General features: G+C 44.3%; 1 protein-coding gene across 2 annotated transcripts; it reads right to left on the bottom strand.

Annotated features, from left to right (window-relative positions):
* Window positions 1-883: 883 nt before the first annotated feature.
* Window positions 884-25583, bottom strand: RNF149 (ring finger protein 149). 2 transcript variants are annotated; one of them, XM_060027264.1, is made up of 7 exons: window positions 24995-25583; window positions 15287-15537; window positions 12951-13019; window positions 10315-10397; window positions 7986-8082; window positions 4216-4414; window positions 884-1500 (listed from the first exon to the last, which is right to left on the bottom strand). In XM_060027264.1, exons 1-7 carry the CDS (start codon window positions 25449-25451, stop codon window positions 1457-1459), a joined length of 1200 nt encoding a protein of 399 aa, XP_059883247.1. In that variant the 5' UTR covers window positions 25452-25583; the 3' UTR covers window positions 884-1456. The 2 variants fall into 2 exon arrangements, with proteins under 2 accessions (XP_059883247.1, XP_059883248.1); XM_060027265.1 differs by lacking the exon at window positions 4216-4414.
* Window positions 25584-26321: the final 738 nt, after the last annotated feature.

Raw genomic sequence — 26321 nt, 5'->3', positions numbered from 1 at the left:
GTCAGCTTCATTGGCTACTGGGAAGAATTAAAGCATCTTTCCCTACTGTGTGTGTTAAAATACAAAGAGCAAACGGTCTACTCAGTATAAAATCAAGGACATATTTTCCTATCCACAATGCACCACAGAAGGCGGATTTCAAAGATAATTGCTATTATGGAAACCTACTGAGGCTGTCTGTTGAAATGAGAGCTCAAAGTAAGACAACTTCTATTCCAATAGCTCCTCACATGGAAACTGGCCTCAGTTTACTTCCACTGTTTACTCACCTAGTATTTCACTGGCTGGAATCAAAGTGTAGTAAATAGTTTGAAAAAAATAAGCTATATGAACTTTACATCTTAGAAACAGCTATAAAAATAAATTATTTAAATTTATATTCTTAATAAACATGTATTTTTACCCACACAGATCCACACAGTAACTAGTTTGGAAACGAAAAAGGGCTACAATTTCAAGTTCTAAAAAAATCTCTTCCTCATCCTTGACTTCCACCTCTAAGAAGTGAGGACAGTGTGTGTGTCTGTTTAATCGCTTTATCAATTTAGAAAGCAGCCCCCGAAAGCTTGAACAGCCCACTCCCTCCACCTCCACTGCCAAGGAAGAACAGCAAACAAGAGTAGAGAGAAGAGATGATTAAACAAGGTCACCGCCATTAAGTCTGCTTTAAAATTAATCAAGGAAACCGGTTACTTGTTTATTTTGTTACAACAGCAATGGAAAGTCCCCATCTACCACGCTTTATAATTGTAGAGATTAAACTGCAGTTGGAATCGGTATATTCACCATTTACCCCCAAAAACGCCATATCAGAGTCCATCAGAGTCTGTCTACTCCATTTCTTTAACAAGCAATGAAGAACTTCATGCTCGTGCGCAATACGGAATCGTAGCTTTTTTTATTTGTATAGAAAAAAATGGACAAAACTTTCCTCCCCATCAAGGTTGTTAGAAATTAGGTAACGAGAGGGAGAAATGCAAATCCTAAAGTCAACCAGTGCTTTTCCCATAACTCCAAATAAAAAACAATGAAAGTGCTCTAAGGTTTGGAAATCTCTCTATAGTACAGAGGTGCAAGGAAGCGATAGATTTCTCTCATCACATTTACAAGTTTCATGTTCTAAAGTTTTTCCTCCAGGAAAACTCATGTGATCAACTACTGAATATAATCACACAACTCCATTTTAACTAGTCTGAATTCAATGTGCTTAGTCTAGAACCATCCTTGAGAAGAAAGAATCTTATGGTACATTTTAGTAGATAAATATATGAAGACTAATCAAAAATTCTCTTTAAGAATAAAGTATCTTAGCCCTTTGTATATCAAATCAGAACCTGAAAGGTAAAAGAATGTACATTATTTTCACATATACAAACTATGTGCTAAAGTAAAAAAAATAAAATGTCCTTTAATTCAAGCCCAAGCTCTGTCCGTGACACCGCCGGCAGGTTATATGCTAGGAGACGGGTCCTTCACGCTGAGGGTCACTCCTGCTTGTCTCTGCAACAGAACAACAAAAGCCAGCACTAGTTGGTATATTCTGAACTTTAATTACATAAACACTGTTAGATCTGGAGATCATAGTTCAAGAAACAAATTACGGAAAATTTTAAATAAAATTTACATGGAAAAACGACAACCTATTCCAGACACTCAAGGAAATATATAAACACCCTCCTCACATACAGCATGAGAGGTTTTCTGGCATTAGCCTAATGAGTATTTATGTGGTCAGCACGGTGCTATAGAAAAGACACAGGCTGCGCTGGTGGGATTAATTAGAGTGTGTTTTCAAACACATAGCAATGGTGTCACCACCCATGAAAACAGTAGCTAGCATTTACCGGGCAATATAGACCCTATGAGCTAGAGACAAGTATTGTATTATCCCCAATCTAAAGACTGGAAACTGAGGCACAGAGAGGTTCAAACCAGCCTTCGAATCCAGTTGGATGTTACTAGGAAGAGGAGTAAAAGATAATTTCAGCACAAAAGGTTTCTTACAGTGACAGGATACTTCCTCAATCAGACCTGAGGTCAAGCAGACAAAAGAGGAGCCCCCTCGGGCAGACGCGTCCTCCAGGGAGTGGGCTACCGTTAATAACCCCCGCATCCATTTCCTAGGCGCTCCTGAGCAAATGTTAGCTCAGCTAGGAGTAAAGCTACATTGCACTAATTATACTAATATAATTATAAGCAGACATTATACTAAAGTACTAACACTACACTAAAGTACTAATGTCTGCTTAAAAGAATTGATCTTTTCCAATAGTTCTCAAACGATCCAATTATAGGGTAGAAAGAACATTGACATATAAATTACCTGTCAAATTACCTGAGTGAATTATGAATTACCTGAACAAATACTTGGAAATTTAGTTGAGGATACGAGTTTTACCTGTCCTGAAATATCTCAAGGGTAGTCAAGTACTAAAGGAAACAAATTTCATTTCCTTTCTGGAGCCTGAAGGCAACGGTAAAAAAAAAAAAATAACAATGGTGTGCACTTAGGCACAAAGCAATGGAATACCTAACAATGGTGTGCACTTAGGCACAAAGCAATGGAATTCCTAAAAACAAGAAGCATTTATAAACATTTATAAATGGAACTCTCTGCCTCACAAGGCAGAGTCCCAGCAGGAGAGCTGGTTAGGAGAACTCCTACACAATCCACCTTTCCACTTCCTCATTCTCTGAAATTCATTCTCCCTTTTTCTTACACAATGCATTCTTTCTTCTTCTGGTACTGGTTTAAAACTTAAGTTCTCATATTTCTGCCTTTGCCTCCCAGATTCTAAAAATGGACAAAAAAGACAAACCGATTCAGTTTGAATACTACCGATTTGGGAAAATATGCTTCCTCTTCCAGGATGGCAAAATTCAAAATTAGAAGCATCAATTCTTCCCAGTTAAAATAACCTGTAAATTAATTCAACTATAATAAAAATTCTCATGGGAGTTTCTTACACATGGCAAGTTGATTTTAAGATTAATCTTAAAAAATGAAGAACAGTTCAGAATTCTTTTTTTAAAAAGAATACAGATGAAGGAATTTGCCTTGCCTTTCAAATATCAAAACTTATTCACAAGTAATTATCACTAAACAATGGACAAGTGGTTAAACATTTGGGAAAAATAGGTTAGTTAAATCTCCCCTTAAACAATGCGGATTAAAGATTTAAACGTAAAATACAAAGCCACAAATGTCAGTAAAATTTAAATAAATAACCCTCAGATGAGACAGATTTTCCTAAGTTAGCGTGCTGTCAAAGGCAGAAAGAATCATGAAAGAATGAGAAGCTAGACTAGATAAAAATCAAAAACCAAGAGCTCTTAGAATCAGTATGAAAAATTAGTTTCTCCATAGAAAAAGAAGCTAAGGATGAAATAATGGGCAACTCAGAAAATATAAATAACCAACAAATATGAAAAGAAGATAATTGCATTAGTAATTTAAAACAATGCAATTCATTATTTTACAGAGAGGTGGTAAATGTATACACAAAATGATTTCAGTGTTACTGATGACAAAAGTCCATCAGCAGGATGTGGTTTACAGGAATTACAGTGAATCCAAAATGTAATACTACGCAGCTGTACCAAATCATGTGTCCTGTCTACTGATACAGAAAGAGCTTCACACATTAAGAGGAAAAAACAGGTCACCTGGGCTTCCCTGGTGGCACAGTGGTTAGGAATCCGCCTGCCAACGCAGGGGACACGGGTTCAAGCCCTGGTCCCGGAAGATCCCACATGCCACGGAGCAACTAAGCCTGTGCACCACAACTACTGAGCCCGCATGCCACAACTACTGAGCCCGCATGCCACAACTACTGAAGCCCACGCAACTAGAGCCCGTGCTCTGCAACAAGAGAAGCCACTGCAAAGAGAAGCCTGCACACTGCACGTAAGAGTAGCCCCCGCTCGCCGCAACCTGAGAAAAGCCCGCGCACAGCAACAAAGATCCAAGGCAGCCAAAAATTTAAAAAAAAAAACAACAACAGGTCACCTAACGGCACATGAATGATATTCTCCCCATCCTTAAACACAGAAAAAGCATCTGAAGTATATTTATGGAAATGTTAAAATGGTATTTGCAGGTGTGAGGTCATGGTTATCATTCTTCCTTTATGCTTTTCTGCACCTTATGTATTTCTTCACCTTCTTTCAACCACCGATAACATCATTTTGTTTGAGAACCCGCAAAAGACTCACCCAGCAAGGCCGTGTTTTCACCTGCATCCTCTTTAAAACTGGCCTCGCAAGGTGGCGCGGAGTCGCTGGTGGTGGGCAGTGCTGAGCTGCCCGCGTCACTTCTGTCACCATCTGGTAAAGTAAGACTCAGATCTGCAGTCGAAACGCCCCCGGGGGGCGATTCTGGGGCAGGCGTCTCCTGCACGTCCTCAAGCTCTCCCTTGAGAGTTAGAGCAAAGAAAATACCTTTTCTCAGTAACACGATCAGGCTTATCTATCATCTTTTGCTCCTAATTCATACAAAATATTTACTTTTATACATGAACGTGGCAAAAAAGCTCAACAGTGTCTTATTTATTTAGCATCACCAGAAAACGAGCACTCTTCAATAAACAGCTTTTCAAGACCTAAATCCTTTTCCTCTAAAAACCATTTTTCCCCTCGATGCAAACAATGCTACCGTTTAAACTATTTATTGACAGAAAGTGGAGCTTCGTCACAAATGCACTTTGCTGCCTTTCTGAGCAGCCTGGCTGGGCGCTCATCACTGAGGCTGGAGCCCTGAGCTCGAATGACTGCCCTAATGGCTGCCAGGTGCCAGGGCTTCGGAGACAAGCAGGCTTCTGAACAGCAGAGGGCTGCAGACTGTGCCTGCGTTCGCCTGAAGATAACCGATTCTGCTCCTTCCTTCCAGAAAGGGTGTCTACCCGCTGCCACTTTGCCTCGCTTCCCCATTTGCTGCTTCAAAGAAGAAAAGGAGATCATGGAAGTCAGAGCGGGAGACTCTACAAGCGTCACTACGTCCGAGTCTCGAAATTCAGGGGCCATCCAGAAACCTTTCCTGATTCACACCAGGGTCAAAGCTGTGTCGTGATGGCCGAAGCTGCTGCTGAGTGACCGACCGAAGGTGTGTGCGTTGGGGGGGGTGTTCCTGCGAACCCTGGCTCAGCCCTGCCGCCCGCTCCTGGGGCCCTCGGGGCCAGGGGCCCTGCCGCCCGCATGGCTGGCTCCACACGTGTTCTGGAACCCTCTCCTCACTCCCGGGCACCACGTGGCTCCCTGCCTTCTCACAGGCAACCGAACACCTGCAGAACAGACTCGTGACGCACCAACCGACAAATCCTGTCGAGCTGCTGTAGCATCCGGACTGCGCACAGCCCACCCTAGTCTGTTCTTCCAGGTACTTGTCTAAATACCTGCCAAGCTGAACTACCTGCCCGTCCCAAACCCCACCTGGTCACTCCCTGCGATACACTAACCCTTGGACACGCAGCTCAGACGTGCCTCTGAAAAGCCCTCCCTGTCCCTTCCCACATGCAGCTGGCAGGGTCAAGGCCGCCCTCCTCTGTGCCCACACTCTTCAAACAGGCCTCCCTGGCCAGCGGGGTGGGCCGCAGGCCCGGCTCCCACCCACCAGTCCAGAAAGCGGAGCCCCCCAGGAGCCTGCGGGCAGGAGGCCTGAGTCTTGTCCCTTCGTCTCCCTGGAGCCAAGTTCAGACCCAGCACCTTACGCATCACTCCCCTGATGAATGCCTGCGCCCCACGAGCCAACAAACACAACAGGGACAAGAGGCACTTCAAAGCCGCTCTCACCTGCTCATTTTCTTGGAAATGAGAACTAGTTACCATATGAGAGTCATAACTATCTCTACAATCCAACGCAGGAGGGGCCAATGGGCCCAAAGACAATGGCAGATTTGTCAAAGGATTAAAAAAAAAAGTTAAAGGCAAGACAAATTAATTTCTTAAGTTTGATTTAAAGTTACTGTAGATTTCTTCAAAAAAGCAAGCAAGCTTTCTGGGGACACATATTCTAGCTTTCTGAAATTGAACATTCTGAAAGCAATCCAACCTGATATAAAATGAAGAGTCTTGATTTTTAACACATGAAACATACGTATATATTTCGAAAAGCAAAACTCGCGAGGATGAAAGTCTCAACGCTAAGGTCAGTGAAATGCCTTTTGCACAAAGGCTTAGAAATGAAAACAGGTTTAAAATGACTGACGAAGAAAAGAAGCTTCAGAGCGTATCTACGAGAGGAAAAGACGAAGAAGGAAAACTGCCCAGAAAACACCCGTCTCGCTCCCTGGGTTCTACTGTTCCAAATGCGGTCCCAGGAAGGCGTGAGGCAGTCGGGGGTGAGCCTCCACGCTGGGGAGAGCCGCCAGTTATCAAGACTACGCCCCAACGAATGTTAGAAATTCTACAGCAAAGGCTCATTTTCCAGACATCCAGGCGGATGACCTTCCAGCAAGACAGTCCTGCTGCCTCCCTCTCCGTGTACCTACGGTGAGGCCTCTGGAACTCGCACTTGAAAATTATAATTCACAGAAAATCACACTGGTTATTAAGGCAGTGCGTGGTCCCTCAGCTCTCTTTTGAAGATACGCTGAACTAGAAAATGAAAAATACTCCGAAGGGGGCCTGCAGCCTTGAAGGCTGTTATGGCTTTAAGTCACATAAAATCATTATCATAATAAAAAACCTCTTTGTAGTTTCTACCTCTGTAATAAACACGCCAAAACCTCTGTTTAGCAACAAGAAAAATATATTTGATACTTAAATTACTTCTTTCAAAGATCTCTGTTTCAAAACTATTTATATTTAATCAAGAATATCTTGAGGGCTTCCCTGGTGGCGCAGTGGTTGAGAATCTGCCTGCCAATGCAGGGGACACGGGTTCAAGCCCTGGTCTGGGAGGATCCCACATGCCACAGAGCAACTAGGCCCGTGAGCCACAACTACTGAGCCTGCGCGTCTGGAGCCTGTGCTCCGCAACAAGAGAGGCCACGATAGTGAGAGGCCCGCGCACCGCGATGAAGAGTGGCCCCCGCTTGCCACAACTAGAGAAAGCCCTCGCACAGAAACGAAGACCCAACACAGCCAAAAGTAAATAAATAAATAAAATTAAAAAAAAAAAAAGAATATCTTGAGACATTAATAGATTATAGGACGACTCTAAAAATATAACAATCTAGGAAGATCTGGGCTTTTCCCCCCATCTATGTCCCTCCCCTCTTCTGGGTAGGAGGGTAGTTTAGAGCTTGGACACTGGAATTAAGCAAGCCTGCACCTGAAAGCTGATTCCCTATTACCTCACCGTGTGACCTTAGGGGAGCTACTTCTCTCTGAGCTCGAGTTTCTAGTTAGTAAAGTAAGGAGAGTCACAGCGCTTCCCTCCCATAGGGGCTGGAAGAGTCTGTAATAACTCGTGTAAGGCATCAGTGCGTGGCTACCACGACGCGCTCTCTTTCACTCTGCCCTCCCGTCTCTATTTTCTGAGGAAGGTCTAGGACCATCTCAGTATCACAAAGTGATGGAGCACGTTGGGTGCAGGATAAATCTCCCCGCAGCATCTTGACTCTGAAACCCAAGCATCGGGAGAGCTGGTGTCAAGAGGTATGCGTCTTAGCTTCCTCGTGTGTAAAATGTGCACCTGTGCACGAGGCTCCTTCCGTTTCAAACATTTTACAGTCATTCCTGTTTATATGACACTGACTAGCACCTATACACCCTGCAGCGTCACACCGACATCTATCAAAGATACCACTCTAAGTACAAACTCTAAGGAAACACCTAGCATATTATTCTGTAATCACAAATTTAGTTCACTGATTTTGGGGAATGTCTTAAGAATTCACTTTTAATAAAGAGGAAAATTTCTTCAGGAACCACCAGGATGCTAGAAGGAGCATTTAGTCCACTCCTGCCTCTGGTCAGGAACAGAATCCAATCACTCAGGGAGAACGGGGGTGCAGAGATTGAATATAAACAAAAATGTAACAAACCCAATATCCCAGGGCTTTGATGACATCAAGTTTACACATTGGACACGTTCGGTGATCCAAAAGCCATGGGTCAATGCATATTCTATGAAAAATATGCCTAAAAAAATTAAGTATGTGTTAATGTTTTAAAATAAATGTTTATATCTTATAAAGGAAACAACACATTCCACCAACTCATCTGCTCATTACAAGTTACATGCTATCAAATCAACATTCCAGTCTATCCGTTCACCCTAGGGAGCCATCTATGCTATTTCTCCACGTTAAACAGAACCTGGCGTGTGGAGGGAAATACCCCCTTCGCTGCACAAAAATAACATGGTTTATTTTCACATCATGCGAGGATGTATTTTTATTTGGGAATAAACGCGGCCTAAGTAACCCAAGAGTAAACTAATAGTAACAAAGTAATACTAAACTGATAGTATCTGATATAAGTCTATAAGATGACTCCAATGGAAATACAACAAAATATTAACAAGTCATCTTTGGCTTGCAGGCTAAAAAAACACTTATTTTTTGGTCTTATATATTTTTGCAGCATCTGCATTTTTCTAGAATGAACATATCGCTTTCAGAATCAAAAAAAGAAAAACCACATATGAATTTTCTTCTTTTACTGACTGTCCTCATTGGCTGACTTCCCCTCCTCTGTGATGAACCTACATTCTCTACCTGTACTGCAGGTAAGCAGCTGTGGGTATCAGAGCCACACAGATGAGGCTCAGACACCAGCTGTGCGTCCTGATGCTGTGACTTTGAACTAGATCCTGAGGCCACTCTGCACCTACCCTGCAGCTGTTCTGAGGAGCAAACGTGTGATGTGGTTACAAGGGTGCTGGGCACAATAAATCCTCAGTAATTTTTCATTATTATTACTGTCGTCACTGTCTGAAGACCTTTCCTTCAAAGGGAAATCTGCCAGTGCAGTTAAAAATCACAGCATGTAAGGACAGAACATGGTCCAGTCCAGCTTGTCTTGTGACCTTTCCATCCTCAAACTGAAAGTGACCCACTGGAATCATTGTGAAAAAACAAAACCAACACGTGGGCTTTATTCGGAAATTTGTTGATATAAATCATAGGAGGAAACGGGGATGGACGGAATAAAACCCCATGAAGGAGACCAGGATAAGCGCACACGTAAACTCGTCTGTTTGTGAAGCTCCAGTGCAATCCCAGCTCCGCCTTCAGGAGTATCTGGATTTCCTATAAAAGGAAATCGGCCTCAGGCTGCTCACTGTGTGGCATCCAGGTCACAAAGACGTGCCCTAAAGCCCACCTAGAGTAAAAATTCTTCTCTATCTTAATAATTTTCTACAGGACACCATCACCCGACACTAACCCCAATTCACTAAGTATCCACCACACCCACCCATATAAATGCCTGGAGATTTAAGTTCACCATCTTCATGCAGGGAAATTAATTTTGGTATTCTGATCTTCATGCCTTCATTTCCTCTACAGAACTCCTGAGAACTTAATCCCCTATAAAGTACTGGGATATACACAAAAACACTTTGCAAACATAAAGCAAGACATAATTGTTTTTTAGCGTGTGACCTGCTTCGAATAGGTGGGAAGTATAATTGAAACTGACCAGCTTTAAAACATAATCTTTGTACACCTTTCTGCTAACAAAGCGATTTTTTAAAAAAGTTAACAAAGTATCTCATTATTAAAAAGGAAACATAACTTCCTGTTGCTAAAGAAAATAAATTAATGAAATAAGGGAGGAATATTTATTTCACACAACCCCCAAAAGAACCCGAACCCAGGGTGCCCATAACAGCAGAGCCGAATCTAAGAAAAAAGACATCTCGGTAGAAAATAGTAGACAAAGATACATAACCAGGAAATGTCTTTAAAAATAACATTTCTAATAAATGTCTGGGAAAATGCTCACTAGTTCAAAACATTAAGTATTAAAATATTTAAAAGTAAAAAACCCAGCAAAGCCGGAGGCACATCTGCGGGCTGCTCCTGGCCCTAACCCCCAGGGCCTTCACCTATCTGAATAGCTCAATGGATAGTACAGATTCCCAGGACCCTAAAGAAGCCTTGCTTAAAAGACTAAAAAGCCAATCTATGACAAAAGGACATAATGGGTCTTAATGGTCACCTAAAGTCTCCAAGCAAAGCAATTCTAAAGTAAAACAATACAGGAGGAGCCTTGAAGACTTCGAGCTTCTTTTCTAAAAGGAGAGATGATCACAAGATATCACCTGATAGCAAGGTCTTCATATCATGAAAAACATGTTCACTCTTTGGTCAGAAACCTGAAACTTGTCAGTAATTTTTTAACATCTCAGGAAGTAAGAGAACGTACTTGCATGGCAGGATTCTGATAACATCCTTTCCTTTAAAATTTTCAATACACACTGGACAACTTTCAGCATCAACATCAATTCCCTGTAGAAAGAAGAGGAAAAAATCTACTATATCCTTAGTATACAGTATACGCTTGGTAAAACTCACTACAACAACAAAAACAAAACAAAACCAAAACTCACTACAACCTGGGTAAAACAATGATGAATTCTACTCTACATTGGTACATCCTGAATTTACACACAGATAATTTCTACTTGGTATTTATTTTTACCATTATCAAGGGATTTTTTTTAAAAAGAATTTGGCTGAAAAAGAAAAAATTTCATCATCTACCTAATCAGACACGAATTATGTTTAAATTCTAGGCTACTGTTCATTTTTTTAAGTGATCATATTTTAAGGGCTGTAGAAATGCAAATGCCTGCTTTATTCTAATAAAATAAATTATTTTTCAAACGTCAAACAAAGAATGTATATCTAATTAGCTACTTGTTTTCTGGAATCATTAAAAACACAAAACAAAAGCACTTTCATTAGAATTTGTGAAAGAACAGTTATAACTTACAGATGAGAAAATGCAAATAGCTAAATATCTGAATGTATTCACCTCACTAGCAAAAAAAGAACCATAAATTAAAAGAAGTTCCCTTTTTCATATATCAAGTTAATAAAGGTAAAAAGAAACAAAAACTGCTGGGGAAGAAGCAGTCTTGTGACAAAATTTCAACTTCTGAGAATCTGTGGGTCACAGACCTTTTTGGTGGTGTCAGCCCTTCCCCCACTTCCCTGGGTACCCCCTGGACATACCCACCTGGCTTCAGCCCATCTACCAAAGTAGGCATGGCCAGCCTGATCACCCAAAACAGGCCAATGAGATTCTCTCTCCCAGGACTCTGGGATGGGGATTCAGGAGCTACCAATCAGTGCCTGCAACTTTAGCAAGTTAATTTTATGGGACACAGCTTCACAGTCATCACGGAATTCTTTAAAAATATCTTTAGCCACGTAGGTCACACGTTAACAAGCAAGCAGTAAAAACTGATTTTACATGTAGATACTGCTATCAAAGACTGTATTAAAATTAACTTTGTAACAGCACTTACAATTATATGTTGCAACTACCCATGATCACCTTTTTTCACATGCCATGCAAGGATGGTGAAATAATCATTGCCCTAACGGTTTACAAGCTCACACATTACTGTGATCAAGTTCACAAGAAAAGAAAAATTAGAAAATACAGTCTCCAGAACTGGACAAAATGTAGATTTAAGAAAAAACACAGTATTTTTCTGTACAAGTTTAAAATGTAAAATTGTCAGAAAATCCACCTGTGTACCTCATGGACCATTTATGAATCCCTTTTTTTTTTAACCATTATTGCTGACAACTTTCAAAAAACAGTCCATAGAAGCCTATTTTCAAAAATGTTCTGTACACGAAGAGGATATCAATTAATTTATGTTCTCAAAGACTCCATGCAGTAAATTAGACACACATAAATCTATGTCTTCTCATATTTAAGGACAGATTTCCTGCCACAGAGAGTAGAAGACACATTTCAAGAGGAACATAAAACTCCATGCTTGTCACGGAACTGCCAGCCGAATGCACAGTTTGTCCCAGGCATTTGCTGGACTCTCTCCCCAGGGACCCTCGTGATTTGTAAATGAGATGTTAATCTTCCCATGAGACGGGAATTTCTTTCTTTCTTTCTTTTTTTTTTTTTAACACTTCTCCTGTTTAATACATCTACATGGAAAGAAAGCACGACCTTGCGCCAACTATGAAAATTCACTGTTATTATAACGTAAGGCATTCGGGCAAGAATGAAGCAGACAGTACAATTCCAAGAGTAGAATGTGTTACATATTCCACATGAACCATTAATATCAGATTCCAAAGTTTTAAAGTCAAAGGTCTATAGGTTTAATGAGTGTTATTCTGAAGCTTTAATCCTTTAAGTAGGTCAGAGGAGGAGATGCGGACCCAAATGCACTTACAGGGGAGTGGGGACTGGGGGATCGGCATGGACTAGATCTCAACAACTCAGGGAGATAAAACGAAAGTGGAAACAGTGGAACCAACGCATAGCTATCTATGTCAACACAGCCATCAACATTTCCCAGCACGGTAAACGGACCATTAGGAGAATAACTATTCCTGCGTTAGCAACCGTTTTCCTTTAAGGAATCTATCCTCTAAGAACCTGAGGTTCCGAGATTTCGATAGGATTTGTCCTATTCCAAAATGCTTCTGAACTCTGGTACGATTTTGGCCTTTTAAACGTCTCAGGTTGGCCATGTGAAACGTTTCTTTTTTAAAAAGTTTTAAAAATATCTTTTCTCCCCTTCTCCACAAATCCCTGTGTTTTCTCCCTGTAATTAAAGGAGTCTCAGAGAGAATGGACAGAGAGTGTGAGATTTAATGGAGATGGATTTAAGCTTCAGGGCCTCCGGTAGAGACCAGAGCTTCTTCAGAGTTACCTGTGTCTGACTGACAGGTGGAGGATGGACGTGTGGGCACTGTCCAGCCAGTGTGGCCACCTGAGCATCTGACATATAGCCAGTGGGACTGAGGAACTGAGTTTTCAGTTTAATTCAAACAAACAAAAAACTATGAAAATATTACCTTTTCTCCATGCTTTACAGTATGAAGAGGAAGCTGCCCAATAAGTTTCTTTGTTTCTTTTCTATGGCTCTTAGGGAGGAAAAACATTCTTATTATTGAAAAATTTAAGTCACTATTTAAAAAATTCATATATTATAATATAAGCAATGTGGAAAAATTTCATTTAAAAAGCAAAGTTAGATGACTACAATGAAACTAATTTTAAGAAATTACCACTGAAGGGCTTCCCTGGTGGCGCAGTGCTTAAGAATCCACCTGCCAATGCAGGGGACACGGGTTCGAGGCCTGGTCCTGGAACACCCCACATGCCCTGGAGCCACTAAGCCCGTGCACCACAACTACTGAGCCTGCGCTCTACAGCCGGCGCGCCTAGAGACCATGCTCTGCAATAAGAGAAGCCACCGCAATGAGAAGCCCGCGCACCACAACCAGGAGTAGCCGCCACTCGCCACAACTAGAGAAAGTCCACGCGCAGCAGCAAAGACCCAATGCAGCCAAAAATAAATAAATAAATTTAAAAAGAAGAAATTACCACTGAAGTCCTAATGTACACAACAGCCACATGTTAAGAGCTGTTTTGTTGCTAAAGAATACTTATTTTCAACTCCATGTCTGAAGAAACCTTTTTTTTTTAACATCTTTATTGGAGTATAATTGCTTTACAATGGTGTGTTAGTTTCTGCTTTATAACAAAGTGAATCAGCTATACATATACATATATCCCCATAACTCCTCCCCTCTTGTGTCTCCCTCCCTCCCACCCTCCCTATCCCACCCCTCTAGGTGGTCACAAAGCACTGAGCTGATCTCCCTGTGCTACACAGCTGCTTCCCACTAGCTACCTATTTTACATTTGGTAGTGTATATATGTCCATGCCACTCTCTCACTTTGTCCCAGCTTACACTTCCCTCTCCCCGTGTCCTCAAATCCATTCCCTATGTCTGCATCTTTATTCCTTTCCTGCTCCTAGGTTCTTCAAAACCATTTATTTTAAGATTCCATATATATGTGTTAGCATACGGTATTTGTTTTTCTCTTTCTGACTTACTTCACTCTGTATGACAGACTCTAGGTCCATCCACCTCACTACAAATAACTCAATTTCGTTTCTTTTTATGGCTGAGTAATATTCCATTGTATATATTTGCCACGTCTTCTTTATCCATTCATCTGTCGACGGACACTGAGGTTGCTTCCATGTCCTGGCTATTGTAAATAGAGCTGCAATGAACATTGTGGTACATGACTCTTTCTGAATTATGGTTTTCTCAGGGTATGTGCCCAGTAGTGGGATTGCTGGGTCGTATGGCAGTTCTATTTTTAGTTTTTTAAGGAACCTCCATACTGTTCTCCATAGTGGCTGTATCAATTTACATTCCCACCAACAGTGCAAGAGGCGTCCCTTTTAGAAGAAACCAATCTTATGTTTAATCACTGGTAAGAACGTCATCAGCTGAGGAAGGGGCTCCTTACACTCATCTGCTAACGTCCCTAAAAGGGCAGAGGCTTCCGAGTCGGAGGTGGAAGATGACCCAGAAATGACCATCTACTGCCTGCAGAGCCAGGAAGGGGGCGGTTCTCAAGACAACAGGTGAGTGGGGAACCCAGAGGGCCCTTGTCTCCCCGGTTACTGAACCAGTCTCTGCAGATAAATGGCTCTGAACGTGGCTCCACCATGGAGACAGGGAAGCCCGTTCTCTTTCGAAACACAGAACCAGGTCCCCCCCACCTCATGCCTTGCTTTTTTGTCATCCCTTTACATCTGGGAAGGATAGAAGGTCTCTGCAGGAGTGAAACATGACCCAATTTCCCACAGAACAGAAAGTTTAATATATTCTAATTTAAAACTTATTTCAACCCCCCCCGGGGCTTCCCTGGTGTGGTGGCGCAGTGGTTAAGAATCCGCCTGCCAATGCAGGGGACACGGGTTCAAGCCCTGGTCCGGGAAGATCCCACATGCCGCGGAGAAACTAAGCCTGTGCACCACAACTACTGAGCCTGCACTCTAGAGCCCGCAAGCCACAACTACTGAAGCCCGCGCACCTAGTGCCCGTGCTCCTTCAACAAGAGAAGCCACCGCAATGAGAAGCCCGCGCACTACAACAAAGAGTAGCCCCCGCTCGCCGCAACTAGAGAAAGCCTGCGCGCAGCAACGAAAACCCAACGCAGCCAAAAATAAATAAAAATAAAATTTATATTTCAAAAAACCCCATATTAATACTTAAATATTGTGAGTGATAATGAAATTAAGAATATTGTCCAATAATTTCAAGCAATATATATAGGAAATATTTACAAACTATCTTTTAAAAAGCAAAGTTAAAGAGACAATTACCTGACTTCCGAACTGTGAGCCAGTGTATAGGAAGCGCTGTATATAGTAAAATATTAGCCAGGCTAATGAGATAATCATCATGGTGATGAAGGCGATGGCCACAAACACCACGGACTGACCGCTGATGAACTCCTGTACGTGCCGGGTGCCGAGCCCTATGGTCATTGTGACCGGAATGTCTTTCTGCACCAGATCCACAATTTCTCTTCCTTTGGGGTAGCTAACCATAATGACTACTATACTTCCTGTTCCTGCAGGAAAGAACAAAGGAACAAATATGAAGAGCACAAAATAAGACACAGAGAAAGTATGGCTCCATGCACATACAACCAAAACTGTGAGAAAATGGATAACTTTCTAGGAAAACCCAAGTTACCAACATTGGTCTCCAAGGAGAAAACACTGATTGCATAAGAAGTAGAATAAATCACTAAGAACTACCCCCTAGAAAGCAAGAGCCGTCCCCACCCCCCGTTCAGTTTCACAGGTGAGTTCTACCCCCAAACCTTTAAAGAGCAAGTAACATTAATGACATTTAAAGTGCTCCACAGCAGATTGAAAAAAATAAAAAGAAGCCTTAAAATTATTTCTAAGGTAACAGAACCAAGCATGGTAGCAAAAAACCAACATAAGAACCACACAGACCAATTTCAACTTGTGACTATTAATATGAATGCCTAAGCACACCCACTAACTCAGGGAGGCAGTCGGAGAAGTTCCACTGTGCTCGATATTATTTCATCTTGTTCTGAGGACACCAGCAGACATAAGACAAAAAAATAAGAGAAATAAAAAAGGGATAAAATGGCCAATTTTACATGAATCTATAAATTAATTTTTAAAATTATCAATGGGATTTTAAAAACCTTAAAAATTCTGCTTCTAAAACTCATTTAGGGGAAAAATAATAAAGAACAATCAGGAAAGCTTTGTAAACAGTAAAACCTGGACTAGCCTTTGTTGTCAAAGTAATTAGAACAGTGTGGTAGTAGCATATGAAGACAACCAGAATGGTGCAGAATAAGAAGCCCAGAAACTAGACCCAAATACATAAAAGAATTCAGTAAACGATAAAAGTGGAATTTCAAATCAATGGGGTAAAATGGATTATTTTTTAAAAAAACAGTGTGGGTGCCGCTGAGTATCACCTGAGACTAAAAAGCTGCATCCCTTCTTTGCAACTTAAGCCAAAATAAATTCTAACCAAATCCAAGATTTAAACATATAAAAAAGAAAAAACATAAAAGAGCCAGAATAAACACGGGAATTAAAAAATAAGTAATATTGGGGCTTCCCTGGTGGCCCAGTGGTTGAGAGTCCGCCTGCCGATGCAGGGGACACGGGTTCGTGCCCCGGTCCGGGAAGTTCCCACATGCCGCGGAGCGGCTGGGCCCGTGAGCCATGGCCGCTGAGCCTGCGCGTCCGGAGCCTGTGCTCCGCAACGGAAGAGGCCACAGCAGTGAGAGGCCCGCGTACCACAAAAAAAAAAAAAAAAAAGTAATATTGAAGGAAAACCTTTCGAAGTGTGAAAAAATCACCTCGAAACTTCTTAAAGAAAAAGATTTGAGCAACTAACCAATTATATAAAAACAAAAATTTTCTGCACTGGCTAAAAGAGAGGAAAATCAAAGACTCAAGATCAAAAGAGCAACTGGTCAATGGGGAAAAAAATACATGGAATGTAACAAAGACTAAAAGCTAACTTCCTATAAGAAAAAGAGCAACAGAAAGAAAATTAAGTCAGTTTGCAGAAAACACAAATGGGTTTAAAAAAAAAAAAACAGCATCTTTAGTGACATATAATTCACATGCCATAAAATTCATTCTTTTAAATAAGTGTACAATTCAATGGTTTTTAGTATATTCACAAAGGCTGCGTAACCATCACCACTAGCTAATTCCATAACATTTTCATCACCCCCAAAAGAAATCCAGTACATATTAGCGATCACTCCCCCCAGAAAGGATTTAAACATATGAAAAGTCATGGTACAAATGAAAACACACCTAAAAGATTGGCAAACATCAAAAAGTCTGATACGCCATATCAGCAAGAGCAAGTATAAACGGGCACTCGTCCTGGGGGAGTGAATTATTACAACCTGGCATGGAGAGCAACAGCCACTGAAAGTTTTTAAATGCACATGTTTCCCTGACCCGGCAATTCCAGATCCAAGAAACTAATTCCAAAGGTATACTTATGTATGTACACAGGAGATATCCATAAAGATATTTATTGCCAGTGTTTTTTCTAAAATTTTGCTATCACAGCCTAAATGTACATCAATGGGACTTCCCTGGTGGTGCAGTGGTTAAGAACCCATCTGCCAATGCAGGGGACACGGGTTCAAGCTCTGGTCCAGGAAGATCCCACATGCCGCGGAGCAACTAAGCCTGTGCGCCACAACTACTGAGCCTGCGCTCTAGAGCCCGCGAGCCACAACTACTGAAGCCCGTAAGCCTAGAGCCCGTGCTCCGCAACAAGAGAAGCCACTGCAATGAGAAACCGTGCACTGCAATGAAGAGTAGCCCCCGCTCGCCGCAACTAGAGAAAGGCTGCTCGCAGCAACGAAGATCCAATGCAGCCAAAAATAAATATATTTATTAAAAAAATAAAAATATAAATGTCCATCAATAATATTTATGTAACTTACAGTACGTGTACACAGTCTGAGGCAGCAGCTCTGTTAATAGTGACGGTAGTCAAGACACAAGAGGAAAAAAGCCGCACATAAAACTGTGTGGACAAGAGGTCTACGTGGCGGTATCGGTACAGATCCCCCGAAGGCTACCCCAGAGACTGGGGACCCTGACTGCCTCCGGGCGGGGGGAGAGCTGGACACAGGAAAAATTCTCTATCAGGTGTACGTATTACCTATTCAAAAACTAACTTACAAAATACATTTAGAGACTGTTCTCTGGCATTACAGTGAAACCACATTCTCACACTATTTTATTATAGAGAGAAATTTAATCTGTAGCAAATCCGCCCTGGGCCGTGGGGATTTAGTTACTGAAAACCCAGAAGGGCACCCTTCTCAGGTGGCTGCTGTCTGGAGGCCGATCCTATGACCCAGCCCTAAAAGTGCTCCTTGGCAAGTAACCCGGTTGTCTGAGCACTCACACAATCTACTACATCATCACTGGGGAGACTTAATAAGGAGCAAGGCATTTCCTGCGTTCAGGGAAATAAACATCTCCTAGCTGAGAAAGACAAATACAGAAACCATTAGGATACTTATACCACTTATGATTATGTGGTGCTTTATACGCTGAAAGCCCTTTTCATAAATTAAGAAAAGTTTCCTTTCGTGGAAAATTTCAAGCACGTGCTAAAGTAGAAAGGAGAGTATAATGAACCCCAGGTACCTGTCTCTCTCTTTTATACAGAAAACAAAATGTTGCTATGCTACAGTTACAGTTACGGTTTCTGGTACTGATGATAGAATGACCTTTGTGTGTTAACGGGGAAAACCAACTCTGAAGCACTTTCACTCTGTCTCACACTTGAGGCAGAAAGAGTCGAGTAATCATTTTACAGACGAGGGCTAAATACACTACCATGTGTAAAATAGCTAGCTAGTGGGAACCTGCTGCATAGCACAGGGAGCTCAGCTCGGTGCTCTGTGATGACCTAGATGGGTGGGATGGGGGAGGGAGGTCCAAGAGGGAGAGGACATATGTATACACAGAGCTGATTCACTTCATCGTACAGCAGAAACTAACACATCACTGTTAAGCAATTATACTCCAATTAAAAAAAAAAAGAGTTGCTCAATGTCACACACCACCTGGAAAAGCCAGTTCCAGGACCTGAAGCCCCAGCTCCTACGTGTGCCTCTGCCCTGCCTCCTCATTCGGGGGGACTCAGGCTCCAGGGCCAGCCAGGCTCACATCTCCCTCGGACAACCACTGCCTGGGTGCTCTGAAAGTATCTGTTCAGCTGTAAAATGGGGATGAGAATTTTTCTATTTGGGGCTGTTGCTTATCTAACGAGAATGTGGAATAACAGAAAACTGCGGAAATGAACTGATCATTTTGTCTGGGGTGGGAGGGAACTTTTTCACGGGGAAGTCAGTACATCTTGACGGACTGGAAAAGTTCCCCAAGCAAAAGAAGGGAGATTTCTGGGCTGTGAAACCATCATATAAGAGCATATTTGGAATGGTGACTGGCCCAGTTCGGTTAGTGACTAAATACACATAAATGTATCCTGCTTGTCTCATTACCCCAGTGGCTCATGTAGAACCTGGCACGTAGTAACTATTTAATAAATATCTGTTGTCTAAATGAGTGAGAGATGGGGGATGAGCTGAGAACACCCGAAACCTCAAGGCAGGGGCTGCAGACAAGCAGTGATGATCAGGACAGCTGGGACGGAAAACACCTCCAGTATCAATCTGAAATTTTTCACCTAGGAAACTCTTAGTTCATTAAGTTACAAGAAATTGAAAAAAAAAAAAATACTGAGTGCTAAATTTTGCTACACTCTAATTATAGCAGCAAGATTGCTTCTGGGAACTACTTTAGATTTAAAAACTCAGAATGAAGACTTCTTCGATCCTGTGATTGGCTCTTCTGGGGCACGTGTGGGATGAACTGGAGGCCGGGCAGTTGAGTAAACATGCACTAGCTCAGGGTCACTGGGCGCACAACCCCAAGGGGTGCCGAGCACAGGCCCCGCGTCTGGCCCTGCCCTCCCCTCCGGATGTACCGGGGGCCAGTCCTAGAGAGCCCTAGTGGCACGAGAGCGCAAGTCACGGCTGATTGCCAAAGCAAACGTTTTGCCTGTGCCTTCTCCAGACACAGATGCGCAGAGTCTTGGGACAAGGGGAGAAAAAGCCCTTTGAATGTGTTTCTTCCCCAGGCCTCAGTGCTACCAATCACACTAGACCGAAAAAGGTCACCCTGTGCAATGCCCGCCCTTCCCCAAAAGGACCTACAGACCTCACCGCTAAACTCCTTGAAGGCAGTCTGTTGGATTTCTGTCTTACACATCGGCGTCTCATAAGGTCTCAAACAGAGCACACCATCATAAACCTACTTGAGAAATAACAGTTCCCCTTACCACCTTGTCAAAAACAAACAAAAAATGTAAAAAGAAAATCTGTTTCGGTCAATAGCTTCAACATTCTGGAGGGTTACCTTTGAGTCTAGTGTACCATTCCTCCTCCCTAGGAAACTATTTAAAGTAGATTTCAACACTCTCTTGAAGGAGATGGGAACTGCTAAAATATTTAAAGTAGTGGCTTAGATTTCTGTTCTAGATGCAGGCAGCGAGAAATACATTTTAAATCTCCTAGAGAATCCCATGACCTTTCAGGTTTTCTTTTTTCCAATAACTTAACTTCCATATTCTCTCCATCCCTCCCGCCCCCCCCTCCCCAAACCTGGAGAATTCCTGGTCAAATCTTTTAAGATGCAGCAATGCCTCTGAAGTACACCTCTTTCTACCCTCCTGCTAGAATGTCTTCCTGGGCCCCGCCCCCTCACTAGACAAGGACTACAGTTCTTATTTATTAGTTTTTGCGCTCAGCATCACACAGTGATGGCCCAACAGAAGGGTTTCTGTACAAATGCATCAACCTGAAAAACTGGTTTATCTTCCGGTATTATCCTTGAACTGACCCAATAAGGAGAATTATCAGAGACTCCCTGTGCAGGGGAAACAGTACACCAAATATGAACTGAAACGTCTCCAAAATGTGAAGCCGTCACGCGAACAGAAATGTCTTTCTGGTGGGCTAGGATGAGTTTTGCTTTGCATAACCCGGCCTGCTCAAGGATATTCTGCGTTTGCTGAGTACAGCACTCAACAATCTCACTGTGATCTCCTTGCAGCTTTCCAGAACGCCTCACCTTGTCGCCTCAGGCCTGCAGTCCTCTCCGAGGCCACTCCCTTCACCCAGAAGGTTCCACAGCCCCGCTCCACCCCGCGTACCAGACACACACTCAGATGCCTTCATCAGCTTAAGCTGCGCTTCAGCACTCCATCTGGCTGGGAACTGGCTGAGTTAATCCCACCTGCTAGGAGGCTGGGAGGTACCATCTCTTCCTAGGGCACCGAAACACATTCTACTCTCAAATCTAAACATCTAGATCATTTGCGACAGGGCAGCATTCAAGGTCATCGGGCTTCATTCACTCATAACAGACTACTTACCGTGCTCTGCAAACACAAAACGCACATCTTTCCTGAGGTAAGGATTTCGCATCACCTGTGTCACCTCCCTCCACCCCAATTCCGGCCCCTTCCCCAAACACACCTCTAAGCCCTGCCGGTACTTGGCGCTCAGTAAACTGCTGACAGCACTAAAGGGCCAGTCTAAACAGCCACTCAAGATGTCAGCTAAAGGATCAGCCTGCTGTTAACTAACAATCACCACATCGAGGCCGACCCTCTCCAAAAGCTTTCATTTCAATGGTCTGACTTACATCAATTTTTACTTTTCTTGGTCAAACTGACTTCTAATCATCTTTGCACTATCTCTGCATCGGATGCCCTTCCTTTATGCTTTCTAAGTACCTGTGCATATAATTCTGTCGAGGTCCAAGCCACATTGCCTGGAAAGGTCTGTTTATCGCTCCCACTAGGCTGGGAATTCCTCAAAGTCCCGGCACACGTCTTAGGCGTTTCTGCCCCCAAGCAGGCACCGTACTTGGCCCAGACTGGCCGTTGTATATCCATCTGCCGAAGTAAAGGGAACCAACCTTGGGCGTTAGGGTAACGGTCCTTACAGATGTCCTGATAGAATATTATCTTAAAGTCACGATTTATTTTAGAACCACAATAAAATACTGATTTAAATCCAAAATATCTTGTACTGGATTCTAGTAGTCAAGCAACAGGTCTAAGAAAAACTGGTGAAATTCTGAGACTTGGGAGGAGACTATCAGGATTGGAGTTTACAGGCAGCCACCTCGACCTATTCTGTGGCGCCCCGGCACAGAACCGCCGATCAGCGCTTTACACTGGCCCTGTCCACACTCTGACAAAACACGAGAAAGCAAAGTCTGAGCTGCCGTCAATGTTCTGTGTAACGTTTCAAATTCTAGTCCATCAAAGTTGTCTCCTCTTCTGACTTAATTCCACTCACTCCATTCTTAATTCTAGTCCATTCTCAAAACGCCATGAAACAGCTGTACCCTTGTCCCCAGTGGGGCCACCTTCTGAGAATGAGGGTCATGCCTTTCCATTTCTAGTGACCACTACAGTATAGGCCCTCACACTTCTACCTGGACTAGACACTGGTCTAAGTGGATTCCCTGTTTCCAGTGTCTCCTCTGTGTAACCCATTGGTCACACTACACCAAATTCACCTCCTTTTAAGTCAGTGGTTCAAAACATTGGATGCTACTGTCATCCCCTCTGCCCCCGGACATCTGGCAATATCTGGAGACATTTTTGGTTGTCGCAACTGGAATCTCGTGAGTAGAGGCCAGGAAAGGCCCCTGCAACAAAGAATGATCTGGCCATAGATCACCGTGTTACCATGGGCCAGGCATTTAAATTCTTTGGTCATCGGTTTCCTCATCCGTAAAACGGGGTTAAAGTACCCACCTCGAAGGGCTGTCGGGAGGAAGAAGCGGAGAATACCGACTCTGCACTGGGAACTTTCATACATTAAAAAAAAAAATTCCTAATGCTGTTACTTTTGTCTTTTTTCTCAAACAGAATTATTCTCACAGTAAAAAGGCTAGAATAGACACTGATAATGGCAACAGAAGCTCACAGGAAGAAGATGTAAAATAAATACCAATTCGGTGTTTTCTGGGCCTGGAGAGATTATATGTCAATAATGAGTGGAAGCTCTTTCCCAGGGCATTGTGGGCCTGGGTGTTTTCTGGGCCTGGATAGATTGTGTGTCAATAATGTAAGCAAGCAAGGTTACTGAACCATGGTTAGAACAAGTGTAATTAGCCTGGAAGGACGTGAATGTCACTACCAAAAAATGCAGTAAACAGATTTAGAAAACCGTACGCTGATGGGCCTGCCATGGAAAAGAAAAAGTCCCCATTACGATATCACTCAGAAGACACTGCAAGGCCCCAGCACCAGAGAACCCTCACACACTGCCCTCTTTTCTTTGGCAGGTGCCTGTCCACAGGATGCATCTGGAACGCTGTGTGAACTCTGACAGAACTTCTCACGAGAGGTTGGTAGAGATGTGACTTGGGTACGGTGACAACTGGAATAATTGCACCAAAGGTGGTACATCGCCCAGTGCCACCACGGGGACATCTGCTCCCGTTTCCTCCCCAAACCCACTTCCTCTCTGTTGCAACGGAGGAATTTCCCCTCTCCTATCTGAGGACAACCCCTCCACGAGTAGCCTGGACCCAGCCGCTGTCCTTCTCAAAAACCTGACTCTTTCTGTTACCTCTTCTCCAACCTACACCTCTACCAGATCACTCCATCCAACTTCAATATGCCTGGCTGCCATCCAGCCCACCCTTCCCTGCCCTATGGGTTTCCACCCACTTTTTAGCACCTCCCCAGCCCTGGCCGTCAACATCTTGAAAGCGTGGTTCTAACAGTCTCACTTCCGCACGTCTCAACAGAATTCTGTTCCCTCGTTCTGCTAAAGTAGGCCAAATGCAAAGTCACTCTCCTGTCCTCATTGTACAGGTATTCTGAACTTGCATTCAAGAAGCCAAAACAGAACAAAAACCAAAAGCACAGGAAAAAGGATGTCTGACTTGCAGCAGCAGCAGAAACTCTCTAAAGAGATTTTAATCCCAGTAAGTTCAGAATAAGTAGTGTTCTTCGAAGGCCTTCCGACTCTGCCGTGTATTGGTAGACTATCACTTGGAATTCAGTCCTAAGGATGATAACCTTGCAAAATGCACCTTTTAAACTTTCATGACGGCTTGACGATGCAACCCGTTGCCCCAGAGAACAGTGTGTGGGAAGGGTCACCCGGCAAAGAGTAAAATTTCTTTTTTTTTGGCCAAGCCATGTGTCTTGTGGGATCCTGGTTTCCTGCCTAGGGATCGAACCCGTGCCCTCTACAGCGGAAGGGCAGAGTCTTAACCACTGGACCACGAGGGAAGTCCCAAGAGCAAGATCTTTTCCTGCATGATCACAACTTTAAAATTTTCAACTAAACTCAAGTGTCAAGCGATCTGATTGGCAGGTGAGCCAGTATTATAACCTTCTATTTAGCAAGTGAGAAAACATACCCCAACTTAAGGCCAGGTTTTCTGACTCAGTTGAATCCAGACTGTCCCACTCAAAAGTTCAGAATATTGACATGTTTTATGAAAGTGAAGACGCCAGAGTGTCACCAAGCCACCACCTTACATGGTGAAGGGAGAGCCAGACCCTGGAATGCCCTGGGAAAGAGCTTCCACTCCTGCGCCACCTGACTTTGGGGAACGCCGAATGGCAAGGATCCATGATTAGGAATCATGAGACTTTCCGCCGGCGAGAACCACAATCCTCCTCCTGCGGGTTTTAATTTCTTCCGTTCTCCCCATCACCCTCCTGCACAGCGCACCTCCCTCCACTTGGAAGGGCCCAGGGAGACGATCTAATCTTGTCCTTAGGCTCGCCTCCCTCCTAAGAGCCCCCGGGGATCACACCGAGCCAACCTAGCGCTTCCCTCGTAGTTCCCTTCGGCCACAGCCCATCGCCGCCGCCCCTCGCGGTCGGCCGGGACCGCGGCGCACCGACGCCCCGCCAGTCCCCGCGCCCCGGCGGCTCACCCGCGTGGGACATAGGCGCGGTGAGGTTCCCGTGGCGCTCCTCGTTGTACAGGACCACGGCCGAGGCGTTCCGCCGAGCCGCCGCCAACACCTTGTCCTTGAAGGTGCAGCCCCCGCGCGCCACCAGCGCGACCCAGGGCGCGGCTCCCCGGCCGCCGGGCACGAGGAAGCGCGTGCGGGGCGCGCAGCCCTCGGGGTCGCGGTCCTCGGCGCGCGGGACGCCCACCAGGCCCCGCGCGCCCTCCTTGGGTGAGCTCTCGCCGAAGCGGCCGCTCTCCGAGACGCTCCGCACGCTCCGGTTGGTCTGCGGGTCCACGTACTCGGTGCTCACCACGGCCGAGTACCACTCGAGCGCCCGGCCCCGGGCCCCGGGCGCACACAGGGCCAGCGCTAGCAGCGCCAGCGCGCCGCGGGCCCCGCTGCGGGCCTCGGGCCGCCGCCGCCTCCGCCACGCCATGGCCCCGCCGCCGGGCTGACCGGGAGAGGGCCGGGCGGGAGCCGAAGGGCGCTGGCGTGCCAGGCCGCCGAAAAGCGCAGAGAAAACGACACCAGCTGCCGAGCCCGGGAAGACCCAGTCCCGGTCGCGGGAGGGGCCGCGGCGCACGCGCACCTGAAGGAGCGGCGGGCGGGGCGGGGCCGGAGGGCGGAGCCGTGGCGCACGCGCACCTGGCGGGGCGGCGGGGGCGCGGCCTCGGCTGGCCCCGCCCCCCGCGCAGAGCCCGGCGCCACGCATGCGGGCTCGGGACCACCGAGTGCTTTATGGAGTGTCACCAGATTCCTGCGGCCCGGTGGTCCCGGGGCCCCAGGACCCTGCGGGCCGAGGCGGGGGTATGGGAAGTGACAGCCCGAGAAACGGGAAACTTCTCCGCGAGCCGGCCAAGAGGCGCGGGAACCTGGTTGTGTAAAATCGCTGAACGGATGTTTGTGAAGCATTCACTGTGCAAGGCACGTGGCAAAGGCCTTGCTTGTCTAAAACATTGGAAAACAGCTTAAAAACGCCAAAGCTGCACAGATTTTCCAGATACTTTTTGTTACCGATTTTGTAATGCTAATTGATTTTGGTATTTTGTGTATAGTCTGTAACATTGAAGTGAGTGCATCCAACTACTTGTATAGATGAGCATTGGAATGGTACAGCAATAAACATATAAAAAGAGAAAATGTATTGTTTGGAAATAAAAACTGGGTGACAGTCCATATGAAACTGCCTTGGAAAGGAAGCCTTACTGCTACAGGAAAAGAAGTTTAGAACACTGATTTCTGAGTGATTCATCTTCCTTCTTTGCAGGAAGTAGGTTGCTGTCACTCACACCAGGCGTTTTGTTGG

Source organism: Delphinus delphis, chromosome 12 (genome assembly GCF_949987515.2).
Source record: "Delphinus delphis chromosome 12, mDelDel1.2, whole genome shotgun sequence".
NCBI classification, from domain to species: domain Eukaryota; kingdom Metazoa; phylum Chordata; class Mammalia; order Artiodactyla; family Delphinidae; genus Delphinus; species Delphinus delphis.
This window is presented reverse-complemented; position numbering and strand designations above follow the sequence as displayed.

What these genes read in the sequence shown, in the direction of transcription:
- RNF149 (XM_060027264.1), bottom strand. Translation starts at nt 25,451, where the DNA reads ATGGCGTGGCGGAGGCGGCGGCGGCCCGAGGCCCGCAGCGGGGCCCGC. An exon ending in CTGTAAAGCATGGAGAAAAG is followed by an intron (nt 10,398 to 12,950) that starts GTAATATTTTCA and finishes TTCTTTCTACAG; the next exon opens with GGAATTGATGTTGATGCTGA. An exon ending in TCAAAGCCCTGGGATATTGG is followed by an intron (nt 4,415 to 7,985) that starts GTTTGTTACATT and finishes CTAACTCTCAAG; the next exon opens with GGAGAGCTTGAGGACGTGCA.